General features: G+C 33.9%; 2 protein-coding genes across 3 annotated transcripts in view; both read left to right on the top strand.

Annotated features, from left to right (window-relative positions):
- The window catches only part of LOC108528948 (zinc finger CCCH domain-containing protein 13-like), a 47,867-nt gene extending 29,451 nt beyond the window's left edge, over window positions 1-18,416 (top strand). For both annotated transcript variants that reach the window (XM_017870964.1, XM_017870963.1), the window contains exons 5-7: window positions 8,373-8,481; window positions 17,011-17,150; window positions 18,062-18,416. In XM_017870964.1, coding sequence (XP_017726453.1) covers window positions 8,373-8,481; window positions 17,011-17,150; window positions 18,062-18,232 — 420 coding nt within the window. In that variant the 3' untranslated portion in view covers window positions 18,233-18,416. The remainder of the gene's footprint in view (window positions 1-8,372; window positions 8,482-17,010; window positions 17,151-18,061) is intronic.
- Window positions 1-25,035, top strand: part of LOC108528945 (zinc finger CCCH domain-containing protein 13) — a 102,497-nt gene that overhangs the window by 29,119 nt on the left and 48,343 nt on the right. The window lies entirely within an intron of this gene.

Here is a 25,035-nt window from a genome sequence, read left to right on the forward strand (position 1 = left end):
CCTCAGTTGAAAATGCAGAAATCACCGGTCTTCTGTGTCGCTCGCACTGGGAGTTGGAGACTGGAGCTGTTCCTATTCAGCCATCTTGCTCCGCCCCGATTTGCTAATATTTTGATAAGGATTTTGCTGTTATTCATGAGAGATACTGGTCTTTAGTTTTTTTATAATGTCTTTTTCTGGTTTCAGAATTAGGATAATGTTGACCTCTTAGAATGAGTTAAGAAGTAGTCCATCTCTTCTGTCTCTGAAGAGATTATAGAGGATTGATATAATTTCTTCCAGAAATATTTGGTAGACTTTACCTATAAACTATCTGGTGCTTTCTATTTTGAAAGGTTATTAATTATTGATTCAATTTTTAAAATAGATATATACCTACTGAAATTGCTTGCTTCTCTTGTGTGAGTTTTGGCACCTTGTATTTTTCAAGAACTGGCGCATTTCATCTAGGTTGTCAAGTTTGTAGTCATGCATTATTCATAGTATTCCTTTATCATGTTTTTCATGTTCATGGGATTTGTAGTGAGATCCCTTCCTTTGTTTCTCTTATTGGTAATTTATGTCTTTCTTTTTTTCTTAATTAACTTGGTCAGAAGGCTGATTAATTTTATTGATCTTTTCAAAGAAAACAGCATTTGGTTTTGCTAATTTTTCTCTATTGAATTTCTATTTTTGATTTCATTGACTTTTTTCATTATAATTTTAAGTTTATTTTCTTCTGCTTACTTTGGGTTTAATTTGTTCTTTTCTTGTTTTCTGAAGTGGAAGCTTAATGATTTTTGGTTGTCTTTTCTAATATATGCATTCAATGCTATAAACATCTATCTCTTTGGGTACAGTGTTCACTGCATCCAATAAATTGTCATAAGTTATATTTTTATTTTCATTTAGCTTAAAATACTTTAAAATTTTTTTACAATTTCTGCTTTGACCAATGTGTTTATTAAAATTGTGTTGTTGAAACATTTGGGGATTGTCCTCATCTTTCTGTTATGGATTTCTAGTTTAATTTCATTGTGGCTGAAAACAGACATTGTATGATTTCTTTTAAATTTGTTAAGTGTGTTTTATGGCCCAGAATGTGATCTGTCTTGGTGAATGATCTGTATGAGCTTGAGAAGAATGTGTATTTTGCTGTTGTTAGATAAAACCATCTATAATCAATTATATCAAGTTTGTTGATGGTGCTTGAGTTCAACTATGTTTTTACTGACTTCCTGTTGAATCTTTCCATTTATGATTGAAGGGTGTTAAATCCTCAACCATAATAGTGAATTTCTCTTTGCAGTTTTATCAGTTTTTGCCTCAGGTATTTTGATGCTTTGATGGTAGGGTCATACACGTAAGAATTGTTATGTGTTTTTGGAGAATGGACCTCTGTATCATTATACAGTGCTCCCCTTTGTCTCTGATAACTTACCTGGCTCTAGAGTCTACACTGTCTGAAATTAATATACCTACTCCTACTCTTTTTTGATTAGTGTTAGCATAGTATACCTTTCTTCATTCCTTTACTTTTGATCTATTAATATATGTGTTTATATGTGGGTTTCTTGTAGACGACATACCATTGGGTCTTGTTTTTTCATCCACTCTGAGAATATCTATGTTTTAATTGTTTTCAGAGAATCAGCTTTTACATTTGTATATTAGTTCCTTCTTTGTGCTTTCTAACATTTATTTCTGGGTTTTTAAATTCCTTCTATGGTTGCTTATTTTTTTGTTGTTGTTGAATTTGTTGAACATTTGTTTTCATTTTTATTTATGTTCTTTAATGCTGTAAGTTCTCATCAGATAACTGCTTTAGCTGAATCTCATGGATCTCATATGTCAAACTTTGACAGTTATTTTCAGGAAATTCTCCTCTCTAGATTTGGATTTCAGCCATTATCTAAGAATTGTTTAATGGAATGTTTTAAAATTTTCATGTTGAAGGGTCTTTTGTTTTTTATGTGTTTATGTGTGTTTTCTTTTGATTTTTTTTTTTTTTTTTTTGAGACGGAGTCTTGCTCTGCCGCCCAGGCTGGAGTGCAGTGGCCAGCTCTCAGCTCACTGCAAGCTCCGCCTCCCGGGTTCACGCCATTCTCCTGCCTCAGCCTCCCGAGTAGCTGGGACTACAGGCGCCCGCCTCGTCGCCTGGCTAGTTTTTTGTATTTTTTTAGTAGAGACGGGGTTTCACCGTATTAGCCAGGATGGTCTCGATCTCCTGACCTCGTGATCTGCCCGTCTCGGCCTCCCAAAGTGCTGGGATTACAGGCTTGAGCCACCGTGCCCGGCCTTCTTTTGATTTTTAAAAAGTAACTTTCATGTTATTTTCATATTTTGAATTTGATGAGATTTTCTTTGTAGCCTAAGACAGTCACTTTTCTCAGTTTTCCACCCATGCTTTAAAAAAAAGGTGTATTTTCTAGTTCTTGGTTTTAGGTTCTATAAATATATATAAAACATCTATTCTTTGGGCATCCTATATTTTTAAGATCCTTCTCTATTTGATCTATTTTGGTTTGAGAACATTATGTTAAAGTATCTTATTAGTAGGTTTCTGTCTCTTTTACTCCATCTCCTATAGTTTCTGCTCTTCACTACTGTATTATTAGGTACATAGATACAGAAGTATTAATAACTATTTCTTTTTCACTTTAATTCTTTTCATACTTTTAGAAGTGGTGTTATTTTGGTTATCTGTATATTTCTTACTTGGTTTTCTGAGATGAGCTAATTTAATTTATATGAGCACTTCATAAAAAGAATCTCTGATAATCCTATTTGGGTATTTTTCTTTAGTATAAACAAAATAAACTACAGCTTCATTAAGTATAGGACTAAAATACTGTCTTTCTTTCTATAATATTGAAAGGAACTGGAACTGCAGATATGTGAATAATTACAAAATTTCAAAATATTAGGTGTATATATTCTAAAGCTATGTATAGACTGAGCAGGCTGTTGGACTAACGTTCAGGCCAAAGCACAACAATGGACCATTTTACTAGATTAATAAAGTGTTTTTTTTTTAGCTTTAATCAGATGTGTCCAGTTATAAAGGTTTGAAAACATTAAGGTGGAAACCCTAATCTTTTTAAAATTAATAGTTGCTTCACTTGTTAATAATTTTGAGATACCACATGGCACTAAATGACAGAAAAGAAAAATTGGTATTAACATGAATTCTAGAGCTGCTCAAAGAAAATCCAGAAATTCATTGATAATGTTAGTGTTCTATGAAACTAAGTTTATTTTTAGAGCAGTAGGATTTGGAATAGCATTATTCTTTTAAAATAAAAGAAGAGGTTAGACCTAGTATCGTGGATCACACCTGTAATCCCAGTACTTTGGGCAACTGAGGTAGGAGGATTGGTTGAGCCCAGGAGTTCAAGACCAGCTTGGGCAACATAGAGAGACCCTGTCTCTACAAATAAAATTTTTTTTTTAATTAGCTGGGCATATTGGTGTGTACCAGTAGTTCCAGCTATGGAAGGCTGAGGCGGGAGGATTGCTTGAGCCCAAAAGGTCAAGACTGCAGTGAGCTATGATTGCGCCACTGCTTCAGCCTGGGTCATAGAACAAGACCCTGCCTCAAGTAGATAGATGGATAGATAGGATAGATAGATAAGATCAATAAGGTAGGTAGATAGATGGATGATAGGAGAAGAAAACAGAGGTTTGTGTAAAACATTGAATGTTTAAATCCTCTGATGTCAATATAATAAATATGGAATTATTCCTTGAATGATAACTTTAGTAATGGATAGATTTGTATAGATGTTTATAAGTGAATATTAGTGGCAGGTGAGAATGTTATTGACATACAAATAATTGAGTCGTTCTTTGACTAAATGTTCTGAGATAATTTTTATATGTTAACTTCAAAGGAAATTTCTCCAAGTAATTGTGGAAAGACGTAAGTAAATCCAATATAGGAGGTGTGGTTATATAGGAAGCTCAGAAACTGTTAGGGATAAACGTAGAGTTGATTTTAGGCATAGAAAGTTAATTGCACTGGTATGGAATAGAGTGACTTGACCTGACAATAGTTGCCAGCTGAAGAATTTCTCCAGAATTCGTCACATAAAGAGAAGTTATGGAAAGTATTGACAAGGTTTAAAAACATGGGGGAAATACTTAGAAAATTCAATATGCATCTAATTGGAAACCCAGAAGAAAAAAGAAAAGAATGTTGGAGAAGCAACATTTTAAGAAATAGTAGCTGAGAATTTTCCATAATTGATGAACCATAAACTACAGATACAAGATGTGCAGTATATCAGAGATAGAATATTATAATGAAACTGTAAAACATCAGAGATATAGAGAAAATACTAGAAACCTCTAGATATAGAAAGACAAATCCCCATGCAAAAAAGCAGCAGGATGGCATCAGTAACAAATAATGGAAGCTAAAAGGCAGTGAAATATTATTTTCAAAGTACTGAGATAAACCTGTGAACTGAAAGTATGTACCAGAGTCTGGCTTTCAATAATGAGAATAAAATAAAGACCTTTTTCAAGTAAAATTGAGAGTGTTTACTACCAACAGATCTTCACAAAATAGAGAATGTTTAAAAGTATATACGTCACGAAGATGGAAAAAGACCCTAGAAGAATGGTCGGAAACGTGAATAGTAAAGGAGAAATTTTTATTAAATTGGAAATTCTGTCTTGTTATGGCCATTGAAGTTATCAAAAGTGTGGCATTGTACCATGAGGAAGTGAAGTGCAGTATGAAGTGTCATGCATATCACTTTGGATTCCCCAGAACCCATTCCACCATTTTTTCATTTTGTATCAGCATTGTGATTTGGGGAATTGATCCCACTTTCATGGCTGGGCCTTGATTAGTCAAATCCAGTTGTAATAATCCCATTCCCCTTGCTAGTTCAGTTGATTCAGGAAGCAGGCCTAAGCTGTTTATCCCATGGCTATTACCTTGATAGCAGTTATTCATACAGAGGTGGCCATGTGACTGAAGTTGGCCTGGTTGCTCTGAAGGAAATAATTCTTATTTGTGCTTGTGGGAGAGATACATTGAGGAGACCCAGATTGCTGCTGCTTGTGGTAAGAAATAAGCCTTAATGTGAAGTCAACATTAGGAATAGCAGAGCTGTGAGAAATGAAAACTAGAGTGAATATTTGGTCTTTGATGATTTCACTGTTACTAAGTCACTTAGGCCTGAATTTTACCCTATTTATAGGCTTCATTTTATGTGAAACAATAGTTCAAATTTGTATAGTTTAGGAGATTATAGTTTCTTAGTTGAAGCTCCATTCTTCTTTGCAAAAACAAGTTAGACTTGATTAATACAAGTATAATTTCAATTCTAAGGGGAGTTGGAAGATGTATGCTTTATGCTCTTCTGACAAGACTAGATTAATTTGGGGTATCATATTTCATTGAAGCACACTGGCAGATTAGTATGCCCAGAGAAGATGAAAGAGTGATGAGGAAAGGTCTAGCACATGAAAGAAGCATTAGATTTGTTTTGCATGATTCCAGAGGTTAGAACTAGTCCCAATCAGTAGAAATTCTAGAGAGGTATAACCTCTAGAGAGGTTAAGAAAGATGCGATGGGCATAAGAAATAATTTTCTAATAATTAGAACTGTCTGGAAATGGGACAAAAGGGTGCAAGAGTAGAAAGCCAAGATTTTTGCGCCCAAGAGCCTTCTAATAGAGGGCTTCTATAGCTATACAAGTATTATGGAAAATTGTTCTGCGTAGAGTAAGAGGTTGGATTATATTACTTACACAGGCTCCTAACCATTTTTAAACTTAGTTACTAATAAAGGTTCTGAACTCTCTTAGTCTTGACACTTCCTTTTTATTTCATATTCTTTGTAATGCCTGCTTTTTATCTAAAATTGATGATGAACATAATCTGCCCACACATATAATGTTCAAGAAATAAACGTGCATGTAAGAGTGGAAATGAAAGTAATATAAACATCTAAAATCATGTGTTACATTTCTGAAATTCAAGAAACTTAAAACCAAACATTTTTCCTAAGGCACAGACATTTGGGAGCAAGACCTGGTCTTAATTGAAATAAATTTAATTACGGTTTTTATAAAAGTGGTGAATTTCTGTGTTTTGCTGCAAAAATGTTAGTATGTTTGGTCACAGGCTACTGTTCCAGACTCCACTGGAACAGTAGTACTACTTAATATTCTTTGAAATGCACACACACACACAAAAAAGATCTAAACTCTAGAATATCTGGTCCCAAGGGTTTTGGCTGAAATACTGTCGTTCTTCAAGTATATCAACACTTCGATGTTCCAGGATGACTAATTTAGAACACATATTAATCAATAGGTTATACTTTTAATTAATATGTTTGGATTTAAGAGAAGATGAGAAGCCATTCTGTTCAAGAAATACAGCAAGGTGGAATAGGAGACCGTGCTATACTACGTTGGACAAGTAATACCGTACCCTATTTATTTGAATATAAGAGAAAAGGGGAAATAACTTTATTTGATAAAAGGAATAACATACCTAAACAAGTATACACATTGTTGAAGTGGAGAAAGTTAGGAAATAAGATGTTTTTTAAATGAGCTAGACCTTCTTAATAGATGTTACCAAAGTAATTTCCTGTATTATGATACGAAGTAAGAACTTGAAATTCCATCACCTGTTTAAGCGTGCATTCAGTCTCTGGTACCTAATAATAGAAGTTATATGTGACCTCTGGGAGTAACATCAGAAAACTTGATGCTAGTCCATATTGAAAACCATGGACAATTCAAAAATTTTAATTTTAATATTTAGGGTAAATACGAAATATTTACATACATCATCATTAATGACATTTATTGATACAACATTTCTGGCTCTAAATCTGATAAAAAGTAATGTTACAAATTTGTAGATTTATTTTGCAGCACTAGCACTACTGCTGTGACACCCTTTTTAGCTAGACTTGCAGTTGGATTTCACATACTTTTAAGTGGACAGAAAGCACAGAATATGTTATTTAATAATTTGGAGATAACCTCCTATTAAATATTTTTGGCATAGTTATTCAGTAATGTCTATTTATAGTGGGTTTAATCCATAGAACATTCAAAAATTGGGATGTATAATAGTTCTTCATTGATGTTCCACAGAATATGTTTTAAGAGTAAAAATAAATTATATTTCTTCCTTTTGTCTTCTGTGCAAGTAGAGGCCCATTTCTATTTTCTTGACTCTTTACCATTTTTTTCATGGCAGGCTTTACTCTCATATAACTTACAAATTATTTTCGTCAACCTCTGTTGTCTTACCAGCAATCAAATACAAATTTTGTCAGTAATATTTACAATATGACTTCATGCCTAAATATGTAGAATTTGGAGGCAGTTATTTATACTAGAGTTCTTTAAAAAGAAAACTACAAAGAGAAATTAATTTGTGTTTTAAGCAGCCAAATTTTATGATTAGTAATGCTCAGAAAGAAATTTGAGCACTTAATATCCTTGTGTATATGTGTCTTTCGTAGTATTTACAATGTTAGTGAAAGTGAGACTTTTACTGTGTTGGAAGATAACAGTTGCATAACACTGGTTACTTTTATTTTCTCACCACTTAGTAAAATATGATTTGGAGTTCTTATGTAATAGGACGTTTAATTGACTTTTATAATCTGAATTAATTTTGTCCTTTTTTGTGAGCTGCTTTTATACCTGGAATAAAATGTAAAACCTGTTTTTTAGCAGCAGTAGTGAGGACTAATTTACTGACTATTTTAGGTACCATTTGGTTTCATCAAAATGGGTAAAATATCTTTTTGTAAACCTTTGTAATACTATTAAATGAGTTTGTATTTATCCCTAGGTGTCTAGGAAAATGGCAATTACTTGAATATATGACAAGTCCTAGATCAGTTATTTTTAGAAGTCTGTGGTGAATGGTTTATCCCTTTTTTGTCATTTTAAAATATAATCACTTACAAATCCTTCCACTGCATTTTATTCATTTTAAACTGTCTTCTCCCTAGTGATTTTCACATAGAAACTTAGTATGTAGCTGAATGTCACAAGCTTGTTAAAGTATTAGATTTGCATTGCATATTGTCACATCTTAACTACTCTTTTATATTTAAAGTTTTTGTTCTTTAGTAAAATAGATATAGTGTAGTCTATATCTTTTAGTTTTGTTCTTTAGCAAAGTTTTGTTCTTTAGTAAAATAGATGGAGCATAGTCTTTTCATTGTGGTACTCAACTAGAACTTGTCACTTTCTCTACTTAGTGGATAAGTGACTATTTACAAAACTGATTCTTTGATGAAACAGAGATAAATGAAATTAAAATGTTCTCTATTACAATAAACTACCTCATATAATTTTTAAAAATATAGTAATCTGAATGTATGTATATACTTTTTTAGAAAGAATCTTCAAGAGGGAGACATAGGGAAAAGGAAGACATAAAAATCACTAAGGAGAGAACTCCGGAAAGTGAAGAAGAAAATGTAGAATGGGAAACTAATAGAGATGGTGAGTTTCAGAATCTTGGTTTAAATGACGAATTCTTGCTTATTTACTTTGTACAGTTTTTGTGGGCTTCAGAACACCTTTCAACTGTGATTTCCCTCTTGTTTCAGAGTCATCTTATTGACATGTTTTATCTTACTGAATTATAAGGCAAAAACTGGCATATAGTAGCTGTACAAAGGCAGGGAAAGTGGTTTGCATTGCATATTTTAATTTTCCCTTCCTAGTTTTTCCTCTAGAACTTTATTGTACAGCATTACAGCCCTTCAGGATTCTATTGCATAAGTAAATTAAAAAATTCCTAACACTAAGCTTAAAAGGAAATCTAAATTTGTTTTACATAAAATATTATAAATGAGATTTTAAATCTTAAGGACTTAGGAAAGTTATTTCCAAGAAATGTTTGATTTGTATCTTTCAGAAGAAATCAAAATCAGATGGAGACCTGATTTATTAATAAAAAATTACCAAAAATTTTTTTTTCTTGAGGCATGGTCTCACTCTGTCACCCAGGCTGGAGAACGGTGGTATGATCATGGCTCACTGCAGCTTAGCCTCTTGGAGTCAAGCAGTCCTCCTGCCTATTATCTCAGCGCTTTGGGAGGCTAAGGCTGGAGTACCACTTTAGCCCAGGAGTTTGAGACCAGTGTGGGCAACAAAGACCCCATCTCTAAAAAAAAAACACACAAAAAAATTAGCCTGACACGGTGGTGCATGCCTGTGATCCCAGCTACTTGGGAAGCTGAGGTGGGAGCAAAGTCATTTTTGAGTCATCATCTTAACAAATAAGCATTTATTTTCTACTCCTTGAATGTTTTCTCCACCTCTTTGATGTTCTGAAAGATGGGCACCATAACGTCATATTACCAAACACAGAGAAAGAAAACCTGTATTTATTAAATGCATTGAATGGGGGTGGACAATTTAATGTAATTTATATAATTGTCTTATTATGTCAATAGCTTTGTTACTCTACTTACAGATGACAAAACTAAAGATCTTAAGAATTTAGCGACTTTTTCAGTGAAAACTTAGACCAGGTATTAGAAAACTAGAGTATGTGGGCCAGTCACTGGTTTTTGCAAATAAAGTTTTATTGGAACACAGCCATGTCCCTCCGTTTGGTTACATACTGTCTGTGGCTGCTTTTGAGTTACCGGGGCCAAGTCGAGTCCTTATGACAGAGAACTGAGAAGCTACAAGACTAAAATATTAACTACTATATTTCAGAATTAGCTCTAAAGACTTAGTAGACTAACACTTGTAAAGTATTATAAATACATTTTTCTGGTAATTGTTACATCAGTACTTAAAGGAAACCTGTTCCATCTTTGGACAGTGCTGTTAAAAAATTGCTTCTAAGAACAAATAGGAAACTTGTTTATGGTTACTCAGGATGTCATAATCCAACCTAATACCACTTCTACAAAGTAGCAATAAAGGCAGCTATACTCTCCCATTTTTGTTGACTAATTAGTATATTTAAATAAAATATTATAAACTATAACTGTTCAAGTTTGGAGAGCTAACTTTTCCTAAATACTAAGGGATTACCTCTTAACACAGCCAAGCATCCTTTCTTTTCATTTTACTTTTTTTGCATAAAAAACATTTTAAAATGTATTTGATACTTCTTATCTTTAAATTTTTTTCTGTTGTTGTTACAATAATTAATAATTGTTGAAAATATAAAAGGTTCAGAAAAGCCCAAGTCTGTTATTTTTCTTCATAGTAGGTATGTCAAACCTCCATAAATCTATGCTTTCATTTCTCTTTTTTGCTATCTACTGAGCAGAAATGATGGAAATCTTTAGGAATTCCCTCAACTTCCTCCTACCACACCTTCAAATTAATTTTTTATTCTTGCCTAAACTTTTTTACTTCCCTCTTATGCTGTGTAAACGGCCTCCTTCCTGCTGTATAAGGTTGATGAATAATTCCTTTGTATTGTAGATCTAATTTCCTCCCACCTCAGCAATCTTGTTCATTTATGATACACTCCTTCCTATATTACTGTTAGTTGCTATCCTGCTTATCCCCACTTAACAACTAAATTCTTAAAACAGTTCTGTACCTTACTGTTTCTACTTGATACTGTTTCACCTGATACTTATTATTCAGTTTTCTGACCCAGCTCTCCACTAAAACTGCTTTTGAAAGTCACTAATGACCTGCCCTTTGCTGAATAAATGAAGATGTACTTGTTTCTATCTTAAACAACCATTCTACAGCATTTGACACATCAAGAGCTCCTGTTCTCTTGAAAAAGACTCTTTTGGCTTCTATTTATCACTCTTCAGTTTTATATCTTCCTGTTCAAGCCCTTCAGTCTTACATAGAGGCTCCTTGTATTCTCTCTGCCCCTTAAATGTCGATTCCCAAGGATTTGCACTTAACAGTGATTTTACTTCAAGAGCCTTTTATGTAGGAAATTCTTTTAAAAGGTGAGTGTAAATGTCTTTAATAGGAATTTCTTATGCTTTCCCTTGATTGAAACGCACAGGTTTTGACCACTGTGTATCTCTGTGATTTGAAAGTATCTGTTGAGGGAATATTGGAAAGCATTGAGTTAGGTGCCCCAGTCCCTGGATAGTGAGACTAAACTGGTTTCATAGACTTACCTTCTGCATTGTCATTCTAACTGGAGTAACAGTTTTAGCTGGGTTCAGAAGAAATTGGTATATTTATAAATTTTCTGTTTTTTAGGCCACTTTTATATGCTTTTCAGAACCCCAAATAACTTTTGTCTTTGTGTATTTTATGTTTCCATAACTGTCATATTATGAACCTGAGAAAATTTTAAAATATTTATTCATTAATTTAACAATGACGTATAAAAATCCAATATGCGCTATTATGAAAAATAACTATTTTGCAAAGTAAAAAATAATAATTGTGAGGAGGTGGCAGTGTTTTGCATCATTTTGCAAATTGTTTTAATATCTGGCTTTATAGTTGATAGGTAGATTTTCTTACCTGCTTCTACATTCCACCTGTTAACCACATCACATATTCTGGAAAACTCCACTATCTACTCATGGGAGAATGAGTACAACAGGCAAACAATATAGTGTTATAGAAATAGTTTGATTTTGTAGAACTCCTGAAATTGTCTCAGGGACCTCCCCAGTGTCCTCAGACCACTCTCTGAGAATCACTTGTCTATAAGAACAGCTTTTCAAACTTGGTTGTTTTCCTATTGCCTACCCATCTTCTTTTCTCACATTTAATTTTTTCTTCTAGATGAAATCATGCTCCTAGTGCTTCATTAACATTGTATGTGTAGTGACTCCAAATCTGGAGCTCTCAATTTAGCATTGACCAACTGGGCATCTCCATCTTAAGGGCATCACTTTTCCTACCAGATACCAACAGTCCTCAGTGTCATCACTGGCACTCCTTCTTTCCCTCCACCCAGGCATTTACCAGATATTTTTATGTACCAAATACCATTGAAAACCATCTGTTTCTCTTGATTTACTACTAACATTCTAGTTCTTAAGGTATTTGTTTATTGCCTATAAATATATTTTACCAAAATAACCTCCTAATCCCATCCCTTGTTTATAGTCTTGTCTCCTAATTTATTCTCCACTTTAAAGCAAGAATAATCTTTCTTAAAAAGTTTTTTTACTGAAGTATACTATACGTTCAGAGGAATGCACAATACATGTGTCCAACCCATTGGATTTTTACAAACTGAACACGTTTGTAAAACCATCACTCAGATCAGTAAGTAGTAAATTACTATTTTCCCATAGTCCCCTTGTGTTTTCTTCTAGTCACTGCTCCTTACTGTCACCTCCCAAAGGTCCTGTCCTGATTTCTAGCACCATTGATTAGTTTTGTCTGTTTGAGCTCCATATAAATGGAATTGACAGCATGTACTCTTTTTGTGCCTTGCTTCTTTTGTTAACAGTATTATCTGAGATTGTACTTTATTTCACAAATCATTCATTCTTATTGCTATATAGTGTTTTATTGTATGAACATGCCATAATTTAGTCTACTGTTGGTGAACATTTAAGTAATTCCCAGTTTGGTGCTATTATGCATAACAAGATGCTGTTACTATTCTTAAACATGTTTTTTGGTAAACATGTACAGACACATACCCATTCCTCTTGAGTTTATGGTTTGAAGTGGAATTTCTGGGCCATTGAGTTCCTCTTTAGTAGATAGTTTCAAATCAAAAATGTTTGTACCAGTTACCCATATGGTATTTTTGCCTTTTTCATCGTAGCTATTCTAAAATTTTGTAGTGATATCTTACTGGGGTTTTAGTTTGCATTTCCCTAATGAAGTTGAAAACTTTTTCACATGTTCACTGACCATCGTGCATGCTATTTTGTGAAGTGTCTATTCCAAATGTTTGCCATTCTTCTATTGTGTTACCTGTTTTTGTTGTTGTTGTTGTTGTTGTTGTTGTTAATTAGAGGAATCTTTATGTTTTCTGGATATGAGATTTTTATTAGATATATAAATATATTGTGAGTATTTCCTGCCACTCTATGAATTGCAGAACAGTCTTTTAAAAGAATAAATTGAATGTTCATTTTATTTTCCTGTTTCAAATTCCCTAATTTCCCATTGCCTTAAGGAGCAAGTACAAATTCTAACTATGACTATAAAACTTTTGATTATCTGGTTGCTCTCTATATTTCCAGTCCCCATTCCAAAGTCTGTGGTTTTTGTTTGGTTCCTTAAACTTCTTGTATTTGCTCAGCATGTGTTCTTAAGGACCAGTGAAGTAACATAAAAAGCAGAAGTATCATTGCAGTAGAATGTGTGAAAATATTTTGGTAATCTTGGAGGTTAGTACATCCTCCTTAAATAGGGCATAAAACCCAGAAGTCACAAACATTTGATTACATAAAACTGGGAGTTTCTGTGTAACAAAATGCAGAAGTTAAAAACAGATGAAAGGCTAAAATACTTGACACGTGTAACGTGTAAGCATTAATAAAGACACTATATAGACATAATGAGTTTCTACAAATACATAAGAAAAAGACAGCCTAGTTAAAAAATAAGTAAAAATATATATGTATCGGATAGGTAACTCACAGGAGAAATAGAAATGGCCAATAAATGCTCAATCTTACTGCAGGGAAATATTGATGAAAATAAAGAGCTAGGATTATTCACCCATCAGTTTGGCAGAAATGAAGAATATTACTGTTTTCAAGTAGGGGTTTACATTGGTAAAGCAGTTTTGGGATACAGTTTGGTGATACTAGAAATAGAAATTATACTTATTTTCAGTCCAGCAGTGCAGTCTGAGAAATAATGTCGTAGAAAAATACTTGTACTTGAACCAAAGTAGAACCAAAGTATATATCAAAATGTTCATATAAGTCTTGTTTTTAACATCAAAATATTGAAAACAGTTCATCTGTCTTTAAGAAGGAAACCCTTTAAGTAAGCTATGATAATGTATGATCATATGAATGAAATGCTTTGCAGGCGTTAAAATGAAGATAGTTGAACTTTATGACTTGGAAAGATCTTGTTTATAAGGCAGTGTTGAATGTTAAAGGGAAAAATGTAAAACGTTATTTTCATGCATATGACACTAAACTGTTAGTAGTGCTATCACTGGCATAAGGATGGCTGTAGGAGGAATATAAGGGAAATTTCATATTTTACTCTGCGTATTCAGAATTATTTAAGACTTTAGCAATGAGAATGTATCATAAAGACAGAAAGTACAAAATATAGAATGGAATTCAAAAACAAGTGTCTGAAATCTGTTAATAAATTTAGAAAACGTCTCAGGCAGCTTGAGGTTATTGCTACAATTGCCTTTTAAAAACTGATACACATAAATGATTCTAACTCATTGGGAAAATGTTAAATGTAATTCGAATGGTATAACAAGGCAATTCACAAATATTTATAGTTTTTAATCCTTATACATAAACCTGTTATATATCTATGATTATTTTTATGCAATAAATTACTAGAAGTTGCTGTATTAAAGGGTATTGATATTCTTAAGGCTTTTACCCATATTGACGAATGATTTTACAAGATAGATGTACTAGTTTACATTGCTACCACCAGAGAATGAGTATGTCCTTTATTTGTACCTTTACCAACAATTAATTTTATAATTAGAAAAAATGGCTCCTGAATACATGAAAAAATATGTATATACTTTCTTCATTTCTTTCTCTTTGTGAATTGCCTTGTAATATCCTTTGCCTGTTCTGTTAATTAGTAAGAATATATAGAAAGAATCTGAACCTTTTCTTTTGTGTTACATATATTTTCTGTTGTATATTCTTAAAATATCTACCTTGTTAAATATACCATTCTAATTATACTTAATATTTTCTGATGACTTAGAATCATTTATGTGAATCAGTTTTTATAAGGCAAAATTGTAATGATAACCTGAAGCCACATGAGAGACATTTTCTAAATTTATTAACTTGTTCCACACTCTTGTTTTTGAGTACAAAACAGGATTTTGTATTTCCTGTTTTTTCTTTTGTTGTCAAAATACTGTCAGTTGCAATGTGCCTGTCTTGTAGTCCATCTCTTACAGGTTAGGAAAACATCTGAGTTTTTATTATATGCATAAAATAAGCATCTTCAGAATAAAGACCTGAGAGCTTTTCTTTTGAGCAAACTATATTAGTTATGTTTACTACAGTGACTAGACTTTTTTTTTTTTTTTTTGAGATGGAGTCTTGCTGTGTTGCCAGGCTGGAGTGCAGTGGTGCAATGTCAGCTCACTGCAACCTCCGCCTCCCGGGTTCAAGCGATTCTCCTGCCTCTGACTCCTGAGAAGCTGGGACTACAGGCGCACGCCACCACGCCCAGCTAATTTTTGTATTTATAGTAGAGACAGGGTTTCACTGTGTTGGCCAGGATGGTCTCGATCTCTTAACCTGATGATCCGTCCTCCTCGGCCTCCCAAAGTGCTGAGATTACAGGCATGAGCTACTGCGCCCGACTGACTTAGAAATATATTTTAACTGCTCAGGCCTCTCCCCCTTGGTTGGATAGTTGAAGACTGAGAACTGAAAGCTGGTTTTTATGTGTTCTATATTGGTGATATTTCCAGTTGCGAATTTTTAGATTGGCAGTGCATTATTGATAACACAGTAGCTTCAGAAACACTGTTCATCATTCTCAATTAACTACTCTTTCCTTTGTTTTACCTGAGCCTTTGGTTATGGAATTTTATTGAATTTAAGAACATAATAAAACTAGGTCATTGACTCCTATTATTCACCGATGTAAAGTATCTCAATAGAGTACAAAATAACTGGAGATAGCTAGTATTCACTTAATTAAATTCAGTATCTTCATTTTATCTAGTGAAAAGTACTTGCCGTTAATTATTTAGTAATTGCTTTCTGACTGAAAAACATGATTTAGCCTATTTCATATATTTACTGAGAAATTGTCATCGTACTCCAACATAAGATGAGTATATCAAGCTTAGTCACACAGGTAGTGAATATATATGGTTACCCTCTCAGTCCCCAAGCATGAATGAATAGTTGTCATTCTAATGTATTTGAGCAATATATAACAGCGATGTTCATTTTCATGGGTTTTAAGCAGTCAAGTAGGACTTCTTATGTTTGTTGCTTTTTAGTTCTTCATTTTATTTCTTTACCCAAGGTTAAGACATGATCTAAAGTGCTAGAAGTATAGCTTGAGAAGGCATCTCAGTTTGTGATCAGTCAAGTCCACCGTGGTCAATGAAATTCCCACCTCTAGGCTCCTGGGCATTTCTGGCAGATGAGGGTGATGGGGTTGGGTGCTAGTGCCAGTAACTTCTACATATTTTAATGAAATAGATCTGCACACCACTCTTCCTTTTTGATTTTTTAACCAATCTTCATAGCTTTTTATCAGAAAATATTAAATGGAAATAGAAATATGGCATCAGATCCATTGAGATGGACGTTTGTGATCTAAGGAAATAGTACAAATCACTTGTGAAGAAAATGTTATAAATCTTTTAAAAATTATTTTATGTACACATTAGTACTAATATTACTTTAGTTTTTGATGTTATTCAGTTGTCTCACAAATTTTAAAACTGACAAGCCTATTAAGCAATGTTGCACATGTAATATAACCTCACGTTGTATAATGTATTTTAGTAGTGTGTCTTTAGGAAAATCAAGGAGATAATGAGTCACATCATATACAGCATGAAATATTGAAGGCTGTGGTATCTTTAAGGCTTAGAAATGCAGCTGAGCGCCTTTTGTCTTTTAATATTCCATCTCCTAACAAAAAACCCAGCTTCCAACAACCCAAAATTATTTCCAGAAAACCCAGAAACTTTAAAAGTATTTGGCTTTTCTTGAAGAAATCAACCATGGTGATTTTAATCCTTTATAGAAATGATATCTATTTCTTTTATCTTTTAGAAGTATGTCATTCTGATGAAAGACTCTGCCGTTTAGATTTGCGTAAGAAATTAGTTGAAAAAAGTCTGTATGATTTTTGGCATAGATAATTATTACTAGTTTATAACAGTAATGCAATTTTATTTTAAAGATTCTGACAATGGAGATATTAATTATGATTATGTTCATGAATTGTCATTGGAAATGAAGCGTCAGAAGATACAGAGGGAATTAATGAAGCTGGAGCAAGAAAACATGGAGAAGAGAGAAGAAATTATCATTAAAAAGGAGGTATGCTATTTATTGCAATAAATATGTTAGTACTTAATAGCAGCATCTGTATTGATCGGATAATGCAACTTCTTGCTACATCTTAAATTATACTAGCATACTGATATATTGATCAACCCACTGTATATGTACTACTCCATATATATTCATTTAATCTTCACATTATTCTATTAGATAAGTATCAAATATTTATGTTATTGAATAGGTGAGCAAAGCTGAGAGTTTGTTACCTAGAGTCACCAGCTAATGTAACATGGGGTTTGAATCTACATATGTCTGTTTCAGGCCCATGCTGTTTCTAGAATACCTTGTTTCTTTTCTAAAAAGTGAAGATACAGTTATTTTAAATATAATTTATGATTTTTTTCTGAGGAGATTTTGAAATTTTATGATTTTAATTTACTTAATTGAAACTGGTATATGTTAGAACAGTTATATTGCTTAAAATCATGGATTCAGGAGTCAGACTAATATCAACAGATAGTGGCTATTATAATTTATTTTTATTTCAAACTTTTTTTGTAGGGATGAGATCTTTCTCTTTACCCAGGCTGGAGTGCAGTGGCACTCGCTGCAGCCTTGAACTCCTGGGCTCGAGGGATCCTCCCATCTCAGCCTCCCTAATAGCTATGTCCATAGGCACGTTCCATGTCTTTTTTTTTTTTTTTTTTTTTTTTTTGTAGAAGAGATAGGGTTTTTTTTATGTTACCCAGGCTGATCTCGAACTCCTCACCTCAAGCAATCCTTTCACCTCAGCCTCCCGAAAAACTGGGATTATAGGTATGAACCACTGTACCCAACAATAATATTTAATTTTAATCTGAAGTTTGGTGTGATTCTAAAATACTGTAAGCTTTGTTGTACCATTAGTGGAGGAATTTCTGAATTGACTTACTGAATTTTTTTTAAAGGTTTCACCAGAAGTGGTTAGATCAAAATTGTCCCCATCACCTTCTCTAAGAAAGTCTAGCAAATCTCCGAAGCGAAAATCAAGCCCAAAATCGTCTTCAGCTAGCAAGAAAGATAGGAAGACATCTGCAGTATCTTCTCCCCTGTTGGACCAGCAGAGGTCAGTAGGGTGATAAACAGTGTCAGAGGAAAATAGCTTTTTCTGAAGTGATACTAAAAAGAATTAGTAGGTTATAGAAGGATAGTTTTAATACATTTTATATTTAATGTAAGCTTTTTTGTTCTAAAAGAAGTTTGAAATGTTTCAATTAAAAGACAGTTATAGAGAACAATAAAACAAGTATCTGTGTAACATCCTCATATGTTTCAGAGCTTTTATTTTTTAAGAAATAAAATAAAAGATACATTTCCTGTTCCTCTCTTAAATCTGGTGTTTGTGATACTTGTGCATGTGTTTATACTTTAATATGTGTTTTGCAGTGTATAGTATTGCTTTCATATATTTAATTGTAATACGGATATATCATAACCTTCTGCACATTGCCTTTTCACTTAACATTTTTTATATTTATCTATATTGATACATGTAACCTTAGTTCGTTCATCTATTTATACTATAAATTTGTCTACTTTTCTGTTGAATATTTATGTTGTTTCCGATTTTTAAACTGCTATCAATTATACACAAAAAATTTTTGTCTCTATGTGTTATCAAGAGATTGAATTCTTTATAAATTAGAATTACTGTAGAAGCCAGTTGAAGAAGTAAAAATAGAAACGATTATATTCAGGGACTAAGAATAAGGAGAAGATACATTTTCATTTAATGTCACTCTGAACTATTTGTATTTTATCTTAATTAAAGTCCATACCCTAGTTTTATCTTATAAAAAAAGAACTAAAAATATCTTCTACCTAATATTTCATCAGTTAACAAGCCCTATTTGAACCTGTAATGAAACTCGTATTTATCTCCCTCCTTGTAGTTTCTAGAGACTAACCCTATTTCAGACTCTACTTAACTTTTTGCCTAGATTATTATATCATCCTATTAACTATATTGACTTTATTTAGTTTCTACCCCCCACACACACATAAACATTTTCATTCAGCTGCCTCAACCCATTTATTTTATAGATGCTGTCAGAGAAATCTTAAAAGGACAATTCCAGTTAATTTATTATACCATTGAAAACTCAGTGGTTTTCATTCTATACAGTGAAATTCAGATTCCATAGAATGACATTTACACTTTGGTCTTTTCTTTCTTGTCAATAGTTTTTGTCCAGCTTCCTCCTACCTAACCCCTTCTACCCTCAATTCTTCAATCTCTAGCTCAAATTCTAAGTTTTCCCATTTCTCTTTATGGAACATAAGTTCTGTTCCCTTTATGTACCCGTCAGATTTTGCTTGTACCTCCCTGTTGATATTAATTGCCTGTTGCATTATATTTCAGCTGTGACTTACGTTGTACAACCTTTATTAAATTTAAGCCCCTTGAAGATTGGGATCTTGATTGTTCATAGTTCTGTCTTCTCATAGTGCCTACTTGGCATAGAACTTTGTGTTGTAATAAGGCACTCAGTAAAGTTGAGTTGATCCTCTCCTTTGTTCATGCAATTGAGTAAATATTGCAAAGGGATATTGAAGAAGTTGAATGAACAGAGAGTGATAGCATCCACTCCACTTGCTCTTATCCTCTTGGCTAACCATTTATGTAACTTTCCCTCAATTCTATTCATTTCCCCGATAAACTGCAGACTAGAAATACCCTTTCTTCCTTTTCTTATCTGTTCTGTTTATAGAATATTTGAAACTTAATATTTTCATAGAAAGTTTTGATAACTAGACAAAGGGTTAGTTTCATCTTTTATGTACAGTCTCTTTTACTGCTTTATTAGTAACTCATCCTATTATAATTATTTGTCATAAATAATCACTCACACTGGTTTAATTACTATATTTCTTATATTCTACTATGTTGTTGACTTTAAGATGCACCATTAATTTAATAATAAAAGCAAAAGGACCTGGAAACAGTATATTAAAAATACAAAGAAAATATTGAATTGAGTATAGCATTTTTTTTTTGAGTATACCATTTCTTTAGCTATGCAGTTTACATTGCCTAGAGTGTGTCAAGTAATCATCTTTTAATTTTATTGCTCGATCATGCTATCAACTAGGAACATACTAAGCACATGTAAGGATTAGAATTTCAGTTAAAACTCAGTGGAGTATTTCAACCAATGTCAGCCAACTGAGGTGTGACAATCAGGTAAACAAACTTCTTGGTCTTACTAGATTATCATATCGAATGGAAAGATATAATTACTGACAAATTAAAACTTACACTTTTCCCTGAAAGCTGGCACTTTTCTTTGTTTGACATTTATTTTGAGATATAGTCTGATAGGAAGATTTGTCCTGATATGTGAGATATGGTATAATCTAAAATCATAAATATATTACCTATTCTGTCCATCTGCATTGTAATCTTAGTTTTATTAGGTGAATTTTCTTTATAGCTCTTTGTACAGAGAATATTAAGTGTGTCAAAAGCTAATATAAAACAATAGTTTTGAAGAGAGAAAGGATTAAAAACTGATAAAAGTAGACCAATGGGCTCTTTGCCACAAGTCGGAAGTAGGCTCTGTGGCACTGGAACAACAATGAGTTGACTTTTTAAATGTTGAAGATCTTGTTGATTTCAGAATACACAAAACCAGTTTTGGCCTCTTCAGTCGGAAAGCACTATAACGTAATTGTGTTTTCTAACCACATACAATTTTGATAGTAATGTGAAGAAATTCTGTACTTTAGTAAGTATATTAGAACAATCCGGGTTGTGATTATAGCTAAGTCCCAAAATGTCAGTGGTTTAACACAACAGAAGGTTATTTCTCACATAAAGTCAAAATGAGTGTTTCTGATTGACAGGTGGCTGTCCTATACATGGAGATTGAGTAACCCCGGCTCCTTCTGAGCATGATTCCACTTTCTTGGGTTTTCAAGGAAACCAAAGAGTGGAATGTACAAAGAAAAATGGAAACTGAGTATTACAGTTATTTAGCTCTATAGTTTGCAATTGCCTGGCATATCAGAGTCCTTTGAGATTTGGGCCTGAAAGTGGTGGTATACATCATTTCCACTCACATTCCTTTGGCCAGATCTTGGTCACTTGGCCATGCTTAATTTCAACAAAGTGCAGATAGTATGGTTTACCACTGTGCTCAGAAGAAAAGTTTGGTAAACACTCTGCTAGTATAGGTGATAATGCAAAAACAGTTTGTGTCATGAATTCCTTTGTTGTTTAATCATGAAATTTTAAAAGATAATTTTGATACAGATGCCAATTATTGATTCGTTTTTACCTTTAAAGTAGAAAAATATCCAGAAATACAGATATTTATCACATATCTGTTAGGGTGCATAAGAAGATTGAGTCATCTCATGAATATGCAATGAGATATGTGACTAATATGGTGGTTGGCAGAAGACAAGGATGAAAAATAAATTTAGTCATCATATTTTGGTAATTTCCTACTTGTTTACATGGTTAACTCTATCAGTGATAATAAGACATAGGGGCCGGGCGCGGTGGCTCAAACCTGTAATCCCAGCACTTTGGGAGGCCGAGACGGGCGGATCACGAGGTCAGGAGATCGAGACCATCCTGACTAACACGGTGAAACCCCGTCTCTATAAAAAATACAAAAAAAAAAAAAAAAAAAAAACTAGCCGGGCGAGATGGCGGGCGCCTGTAGTCCCAGCTACTCGGGAGGCTGAGGCAGGAGAATGGCGTAAACCCGGGAGGCGGAGCTTGCAGTGAGCTGAGATCCGGCCACTGCACTCCAGCCTGGGCGACAGAGCAAGACTCCATCTCAAAAAAAAAAAAAAAAAAAAAAAAGACATAGGGATGAGGACTAAGAAAGCTACATTTTCTGACTGCTCACTATGAGTCAAGTGCTTTTAAAATATTGCCAGCAATTTTGAGGTAGGTACTATTGTGTGTGTGTGTGTGTATATATATATATATATATAGCTAAGAACTCTTGGGACCTGAGAATTCAGCATGATAGGAAATAAGTTCTAGGATTTAGGCTTAGGTCCTCATTTATAAATATCAGTAGATAGTGAAATTAGTAGATAGTGAAAACTTACCATATGTATGAAAAGGGCTAGTTACAAACCTAGTACCAGACTGAACACTCTGAGCAGATGGCTTACACGGAAACGTTAATACAGTAAACAGGAACAAACTTAAATTATAAATTATAAGTTTAGTGCAGTTTGTGAGGATATTGTATTTAGAGGACAAAAGCAGTTGATCATGGGGAAAAAAACTGAACACTGTGTTTTTATTTTATTTTATATTTTTACAGAAGACTGGAGTTTCATTATTAAATTAGTCTCCCTGAGCATTCGGGGATCAGAGTTTTAAAGGACAACTTGGTGGCGGGGTAGCAGGGAGACTGGGGGAAGCCAGTGAACTGGGAGTGCTGATTGGTCAAGTCGGAGATGAAATCATAGGGAGTCAAAGCTGTCTTCTTGTGCTGAGTCAGTTCTTCGGTGGGGGCTACCAGATCAGATGAGCCAGTTTATGGATCTGGTTGGTGCCAGGTTGAACAACAACTTTTTTTATTTTTTTTATTTTTTTTTTTGAGACAGAGTCTCACTCTGTCACCAGGCTGGTGTGCAGTTGGCTCACTGCAACATCTGCCTCTCGGGTTCAAGTGGTTCTCCTGCCTCAGCCTCCTGAGTGGCTGGAATTACAGGCTTGTGCCACCACACCTGGCTAATTTTTGTATTTTTAGTAGAGGCAAGTTTCACCATGTTGGTCAGGCTGGTCTCGAACTCCTGCCCCTCCTCACAATCCGCCTGCCTCGGCCTTTCAAAGTGCTGGGATTACAGGCATGAGCCAACACGCCCAGCCTGAACAACAATATTTTAAAAGAGAAAAGAGTTCAAATGGAAAATAACAGGACAGGTGCAGTGGTCTGAGGTGGGCAGATCACTTGAGCCCAAGAATTTGAGACCAGCCTGGACAACATGGTGAAACCCTCTCTCTACAAAAATACAAAAATTAGCCAGGTGTGGTGGCATGCAACTGTACCCCTAGCTACTCAGGGGGCTGAGGCATGAGGATCACTTGAGCCCTGGAGGTCGAGGCTGCAGTGAGCCATGATCGTGCCACTGCACTCCAGCCTGGGCAACAGAGCGAGACACCGTCTCCAAAAAAAAGAAGAAATCAAAAAATAGCGGAACAATGAAATTGCCAAATTTAGAATTAGCAATTTACTTTAAAAATTACTGAATATAAAGACAGATTTAAGATCCTGGAAAAGCAGGAAAAATGGAAATGACAGAGAAATCTAACATGGAGGAGAGATCCAAGAGATACAGTAACTGTATAATAAAGAGAACTGCAGAGACTTGGGTCATGAGGAAAAGTTACGAAACGAAAATAGAAGAAATTGAGTAAAAAGTTTGAAGTTTCAGATTGAAACAGTCCATTTAGTGCTGGAAAAGATTTTTTAAAAATACCTGGACTTAGTGAAAATCTTTTTCCAGTGAGTAATTTTCAAGGTATAATGTTCATAAGCATGCCAACAGAAAAACCAGTTTACCTGAATAGTAAAAAATTTGATTTTCTTTGGACTTCTTACCTGCAACGTTAAATGTTACAAAATATTTTAACTAGAGCTCTGAGGTAAAAGGATTTTGACATGAAAATGCTATATCCAATAAAACTGTTGTTAAGAGGCAAAGACAGCCAGTTTTGAATGTGTATGGGACACTTACTTAAAATTACTTAAATTGCCAAAAAGAGGCACTTAAAGAACAAAGTCTGTACCCAAAATCGATTACAAGTAGATAAAAGACAAATGTGAAAGGCAAAACTACAAAATTTTAGGAGACCATCTTTGTGACCTCAGACTTGGTAAAAATTTCTTAAACAAGATTCAAAGATTTATGATGAATATATACTGACAATGGTTGGTATTTCATTTGTAGATGATGTAATTGTGTTTTTTAAATAATGATGAAAACTGGAAGCCACTTGAAGAACTATGAAATTGTTTTAAAAAGTTTTGGAGCATTTTTTCAAGGAAATTCTATACAGTCAATGAAAATGATTACCTAAATCTGCTTTTTAAAAAAAGTTTTATTTTGAGATGGAGTCTCACTCTGTCACCCAGAATAGAGTGCGGTGGCACAGTCTTGGCTCACTGCAACCTCTGTCTTCTGGGTCCAAGTGATTCTTCTGCCTCAGCCTCCTGAGTAGCTGGGATTACAGGCACCCACCACCATGCCTGGCTAATTTTTGTATTTTTAGTAGAGATAGGGTTTCACCATGTTGGCCAGGCTGGTCTCGAACTCCTGACCTCAAGTGATCCACCCCCCCAACCCTCCCCCGCCGGCCTCCCAAAGTGATGGGATTATAGGCATGAGCCATCTGAAGCTACTTTATGTTACAGAAAGATGCTCGCACTATGTCTATGTTCAGTATTTTAAAATTTTACATAATATTGTAATAGGATATTCCATGAATGTGTGTAACACACTCACACACACACACACACACACACACATAGAGTTACCCATTTCCAACGATGAGAGAAGATAGTTGTGACTATATATATATATATGTATATGATTTGCACATATTTTCTCCCATTCTATAAGTTGCCTTTTCACTTTGTTGATTGTGTCCTTTGCCATGCAAAAGTTTTAAAATTTGATGTAGTCTCATTTGTCTATTTTTGCTTTGTTGTTACCTGTGCCTTTGGTGTCGTTGCCAAGTCCAAGGTCATGAAGCTTTTCTTCTATATTTTCTTTTAGGATTTTATAGTTTTGCTTTTATGTTTAGGTCTTTATTTTGAGTTAATTTTTGATCTGGTACAATATAAAGGTCTAGCTTCATTCTTTTGCATTTGAATACCCAGTTTTAAATGAGTAGATAGAGAAAGAA

This window comes from Rhinopithecus bieti, unplaced genomic scaffold (genome assembly GCF_001698545.2).
Source record: "Rhinopithecus bieti isolate Rb0 unplaced genomic scaffold, ASM169854v2 scaffold_5273, whole genome shotgun sequence".
Lineage (NCBI taxonomy): Eukaryota > Metazoa > Chordata > Mammalia > Primates > Cercopithecidae > Rhinopithecus > Rhinopithecus bieti.